The 6663-nt window shown below is 35.3% G+C and overlaps 1 protein-coding gene across 1 annotated transcript in view; it reads left to right on the forward strand.

Moving 5' to 3' along the window:
• The first annotated feature begins 284 nt into the window (after nt 1-284).
• Nucleotides 285-6663, forward strand: part of LOC106459817 (O-acyltransferase like protein-like) — a 45053-nt gene continuing 38674 nt past the window's right edge. Inside the window, exon 1 of the mRNA XM_022386361.1 lies at nt 285-639. Within this exon, the coding sequence (XP_022242069.1) occupies nt 354-639 (286 nt within the window). The 5' untranslated portion in view covers nt 285-353. The remainder of the gene's footprint in view (nt 640-6663) is intronic.

The following is a 6663-nucleotide window of genomic DNA, read 5'->3' on the forward strand; positions in this document are numbered from 1 at the left end:
TGTACGTGTATAGTATTTGCGCTCTGAGTCTGATAAGAGTGAACAGTGGAAGCGGCCTGAAGGTGTGCAGATCAAGCTCTCATATCGCAAGTCAAACCGCCACGTGACTACCATAGGTAGAACTTCGACAACATTGGTGGAAACTACTACGATGTTTAAAGAAAGCGCCAATAAGAGCGTCACAAACTTGTGACCAAAGGCCTGCTTTCTGTATTGGATGACGTAAAATTTTAAATATTTATAACTCGGTAACAAAAACGTCCCCGAAGTCGGAGATAGCTGGAACTACGAAATATTGCAAGAGTTATTCTATTCTAGGTTTCGGGATCTTCTCTTACTCTGTATTCAGAACAATGAGGATCGCCACCATTTTGGTCCTTTGTTGTTGTTTTTATGGAGAATGTACACAGTTTCCAGAAGAAAAATCAACAAAGGAGGCGCTTGTTAATACTTCTGGGGCGTTTATTCGAAACCAGCCCCACCTGCTCTCATTCTCCAGTTCGTCCATCATCCAGTTATACGAAGAACTCTTCGAATCACTGCAACTAGGACCAGCGGTCAATGTTAGTGACCAGTGTGCAAACTCTACCTACCTCTTGAGATATGCAGTCCAAAGACAGGAGCCCTGGGCTCTGCGTAGTAAGTAAACTTGATTCGTTCCAAATGATTCACAGTTTAAAAGTTCAGTTCAACCCCCAATTTTCTTTCTTTATCTCTCTCCTGTTACCAGCTAGTAGTTTAAAGCAAGGAGAGTGGAAAACTAAACCTTCCACATCAGACTCTATGCTCTATGGGTAAACTGAAAAACAGTGCGTGTCTCCTGTTACCAGTTAGTAGTTTAAAGCTAGGAGAGTGGAAAACTAAACCTTCCACATCAGACTCTATGCTATATAGGTAAACTGAAAAACAGTGCGTGTGCGTGACCCACTTCCGGGCTTGACATGCATAACGTAAGCTGTTGCATTCGAGTTGTCGAGTTTCACTTTTTATTCTACAAGAAGTGGACCGTTACGAAATTTTATCCAAATATTGGATTTAAAAAAAGGACTACTCATTCCTAATTATTAAAATAAAACATTTCATTTTTTCATCTTTAAAACTGTTTTGCGTTTACAGTTTCTATTCGTTCTTTCTCTTTCTTTGTAAATCTATCTGCATTTAGAAAGTTACTGAAACTGTAGTGTTAAAAATGTGTGTTAATGTACTGTTAAAGTTCACGAAACGTGGGCACAGATTTCTGAAATCAACACTAATGTGGTGTAATGCTGGTATTATTTGCTTCTGAAAAAGGCAGTTACAGTGAAAATAATTTCATTGATAGACAGAATACTTGTTGTACTTGGAAATAATTTAAATTGATTTATCCAAGCCTAGTCAAGTGTAAACTTCACTGTAAATGAAAGTGGGAATTCACCACATTATTCTGATCAAAGCAAGTTACCTACATAGATCAGGCCTAAAAATTAACCCAGTAGCTGTCTTAACATAGTTGTATAACTATAAGTTACAAAACAAAAACCTACAGTCAGTAGAATATGTTGATTTATCAGTTGGCTCTCCTCTCTGTTACTAATATTTTTCGACCGTAATATTGGCGAAGTTCATGATGTTACAGTAACACGTAGGTTCAAGAAGTCTTGATAGAAATGGATAAAAAAAAAAGTCCACCTTTCGAAAGCACTCAGATTATAGGGCTTTTATTCAGTACTATTAAGTTCGTAAGACTTAAGGTGATTCACCCTAAATCTATACACTAAACAAACCAAATACTCTTCGTAATAAAAATATATATACACGATAAATAAGTGAAATATTATATAAGAAACAACTGTACTGTATTAACATTTTGACGAATAAATAAATACTGTGCGGGAAACTAACGTTAACCAAACAATGGAATATACCTTACTTACTTGCACTGTGACGTATTTCGTGTCCCCTGAAAAGCGTGACGTCAGTATACCCAAATCTGTAATCAGTCCTCTCTGTAACAACGTTTAATGACCAATGATTAGGTTGGTTTCGAATATTCGCGCACAGCTACTCGAGGGCTATCTGCTCTGCCCGTCTCTAATTTTTGAACTGGTAGACTATAGTGAAGGCAAACAGTCAATAACACTCAACGCCAACTCTTAGGCTACTTTAATAGAATACTAGGATTTTGGCAGTTACTCTTATAACGCATCCACGGCCACAACATTCGGAGCGAGATTTTGCGGCAACGGGATGTGAACCATGGACTTTCGAATTCACTGTCCGCCACTCTAACCACTTGTCCACGCATGGCCCCAATTTCGACAATAATGCTAACAATGTTTTTACAGTTAATAATACAGTAAAAATATATCAAATAGGTGTATAATTCATAAAAACTGTTTAAGAAAAATTGATCACAATATAATATGTACAACAGCATTTGTCTCTAATACATTTTAGTTTTAGACAGTTTTAGGCTATTGTTTTTTCCTTCAAGAGTTGAACCACGTTCTCTATTTATTAACTATTTAGTACAAACTGTATTTATTGACAACGTTAACTTATTTCTAATTTGAAAAAATCCAGATTATTAAAATTATTTTGTTTTGATTTATTGTTACGAGTGTGTTGGTTGGGCTACTTTTTTTTTTCTGACCGAACAGTGGAATTTAATCGTCACTCTAATAACACACCCACGTGACGCTAACCATGAATCTTTGGATTCACAGTCTTGGCATGCGCAGTCCGAGAATTATGGTCCATAAAATACACGGACGTTTGTAAAAATATTGCAGGTAATAATATTATTTCTCTTTAAAAAATTCGTAAATATTTCAACCTGTAAAATGTATACATAAGTAGACTAAGTACGCATAAAACTTCTGAATATTTTAAAAAGAACGCAATAATGAACCTTCCAGAAGGAACTCACAGTCTGAGTTTATGCTTTTGTTAATCTTTCAAATATTTCTCCCTATATATATTTTTTTCTACTGTGCACAGCCCAACAACTTTGGAAAAGACTTTCGTATAAACACGAGAGCTATTCATGTTTCATGATTATTTACAGCGTATAGAGAGACTGCATCCACTTTCCTTGAGTTTCATGTTCACTTACAACATATAAAAAGACTACAATTTCTCTCGTTGAGTTTCATGTTCACTTATAATATATAAAAAGACTGCATTTTCTTTCGTTGAGTTTCATGTTCAGTTACAATATATATAAAAAGACTGCATGTCTCTCATTGAGTTTCATGTTCACTTACAATATATAAAAAAAGACTGCAATGTCTCTCGTTGGGTTTCATGTTCACTTACAATATATAAAAAGACTGCATGTCTCTCATTGAGTTTCATGTTCACTTGCAATATATAAAAAGACTGCAATGTCTCTCGTTGAGTTGCATGTTCACTTATAGTGTATGCAAAACGTTATTCACGCGCACTGAATTTCGTGGTCAATTTATAGGCAGGGCTTCAAATAAGTGGTCTGCTAGTGTGCATGCGTACTAAAATGTAAAAAAATGAGGACTTAATCTTTTCGCGTGCCAACGCTTTTGCGAACTACGTGTTCCATTTTTTCCCCATTTCTTTGGCGTTGTCCATGGCTTCTTTTATTTTAAATTGTTAAAATTTTAAAAACCGTTGAAATTCGTTGATAGTGGCTACTTTCATTTACACGCAAAGCTAGAACACTTTCTAGAAATATTAATTGTTTATTGTATATTAACGTATGTTGTTTTGTTCAATGTGCACCAAAAATAATTAACATCTGAAAGAGTTTATCATCCTTTTAGGGTATCTAAAGACGGTTATTTCTGTCATTGAGTTTCATCGTCACCTAACCGTAATGACTGCATTCGCTCGCACCAAGTTTCGCAATAGTTCCTGTAGTTTGGTTTTATATAGTATACTATCACGTTCACGTTTTTGTAAGTACGAAATTCCACTAACGAATAACACAATACCAAATATATTTCTAACAATTTAGCGATTACTCAATTCATATGTTTGCATTTAACGCACAAAAACAGAGAAGCTATTTAAGTTTGTTTGTTGGTTTGTTTATAATTAAGCACAAAGCTACACAATGGGCTATCTGTACTCTGCCCACCACGGGTATCTAAACCCGGATTCTAGCGTTGTAAGCCTGCAGATATTTAAGCGTATCAATCTACCAAAACGGGATATGGCTATTGAACGGTCACTAAACACAAGAATGTGGTATAGCCTCTAAAAAGCCACTAAACCTCGCTTTCCTTATCTCGTTCCGCGTCAAATATTTAAGGTCCCTAAACTATCCAGTGCTGATCACACTGCGGACTAAGTCCGTTAATGGCCTCCTATCTGATACATTTTGAAACCTGCACCAATAAGCAAGTAGGTAACAAAAATCGCATTACTTTTAAGTTATGCGTTTGTTTCAAAATCAATCATACAAATGATACGGAGTAGACGGAAACTAGTTTTTTTCTCTCTCCCCTGATTACTATCTGAAAATTGCTCGAGACATCTTTTGAGGCACATCCGCACTTCCCCTATGGCATCTCACTTCCGGACTCCTCTCTGGTAACTCACTTCCGCACTCTCTTAACTTGCCAGACCACTTCCATACTCCTCTATGACAGACCCTTAATTACAACCATATAGTCATAGTATGGGTCAACGAACTCTCTCACCTGATACTAACCATATGCACACAAACACGCTGACAACCATGCTGTTCGAAACGAAACTCCTACAACATAGCATCGTTTCACACAAACTCACTGTTTTAATCCCCCCTTTTTTTTGTCTACTATCCAACAGTTTCTGGACGAAGATGAATAGAGAAAAATAATGGATCTCTTCTTACAAAGTTTCTCACCATATTTCCTCAATAAATAACAAATACACTTCAAGAATGTAGGTGATTGTAATGTATCCTGGGGTGGGGTATGCGTAAGAAGGTTCACGAAAAAGATATTACACCACAATATATTTGCACGTAGTATAGTTTTTGCTGTTTAGTGATAATGGCATTTTAATTTTTTTTTACCGATATATGTATGTGTGTGTGTGTGTATTAAGGGGGGAGGTCGAATACCATATATAAGAAGGGGGATCTGTGTGAAAAGTTTGAGAACTGAGTTAAAGAATACAAGTTAGTTTTGAAGACACCCGTTCCCCAATGTCCGTTAATCTTATATAACTATCATCACCATGAAAGGAAGTTACAAAAAAGAGGTCTCGTTTTCCGTACTGTGTTATGTTATTTCAGTGACTGTGACAGTTTTATATAAAGGATCAAAATCGTTATTAATTAACAATCAAATAGAATATTTACATTGTTGTGGGTTATCATTCTCTATATTTACAGTTTTTCGGGTTATCTTTTATATTTACATTGTTAGGGAGTTATCATTCTCTACGTTAACATTATTGTGGGTTATCATTCTATACATTAACATTGTTGTGGGTTATCATTCTCTATATTTCCATTCTTGTGGGTTATCTTTTATATTTACATTGTTAGGGAGTTATCATTCTCTACGTTAACATTGTTGTGGGTTATCATTCTCTACATTAACATTGTTGTGGTTCAATGTAAATATAGAGAATGATTAACCCACAACAATGTTAATGTACAGAATGATAACTCCCAAACAATGTAAATATAACAGATAACCCACAAGAATGTAAATATAGAGAATGATTACCCACAACAATGTTAATGTAGAGAATGATAACCCACAACAATGTTAACGTAGAGAATGATAACTCCCTAATAATGTAAATATAAAAGATAACCCACAATCATTCTCTATATTTACATTCTTGTGGGTTATCTTCTATATTTACATTGTTAGGGAGTTATCATTCTCTACTTTAACATAGTTGTGGGTTATCAGTCTCTACATAAACATTGTTGTGGGTTATCTTCCATATTGGCATTGTTTCGGGGTATCGTCTATATATTTACATTGTTTCGGGATATCGTCTATATTTACATTGTTTCATTAGTGTTCTTTATATTGTATATTGTTTGTGTTGTTTCTATTACTTAATTTACAGTACGGGGTTTTTCATTAAATGTGGGTTTAACGCCAAAACCGGTTCTGAAATGAGCTTTTGTTTTCTGTCGTAATGCATACAAATTAAACTTTGAACGCACACTCTCGTTTGTTTATATATATATATATTGATGTCTTTATAATTCTGTGGGAATTTTATCTTAATCGTATATTACTCAGAACATGTTGCGAAAAACAGTTAAGAGAAATAATTAATAACTAATCTTCCTTGTCTCTAACACTTTTGAAACCCTTCTTTTTTAAGCACGTGGGTTTGGGTTTCAAAAACGACTTTCACTTTTACTTGACCCTGTCATTAGGATGACCAGATTGCATCACTAAAACGATGACTTCAGATACCGGGATGTACTCCGGGATGAAACGTTAAATAAAAGGCTTAGAAAAAACGACCTTTATACGCCAAATATATGTACAACTTGAATAAAAGGTTGTTGCATATTGGCATGGACCATCATAATTAATGAAACGGAAAATGTCAGAGCGTTTCAAAATACACCTCGCATCACAGGGGAATTTGGAAAGTATGTTTTACTCCTTTGATTTGAGGAGTTTGTTTGTTTGAAGTTATGCACAATGGGATATCTGTGCTCTGCCCACCACGGGTATTGAA

Source organism: Limulus polyphemus, unplaced genomic scaffold (assembly GCF_000517525.1).
Source record: "Limulus polyphemus unplaced genomic scaffold, Limulus_polyphemus-2.1.2 Scaffold664, whole genome shotgun sequence".
Classification (NCBI taxonomy): domain Eukaryota; kingdom Metazoa; phylum Arthropoda; class Merostomata; order Xiphosura; family Limulidae; genus Limulus; species Limulus polyphemus.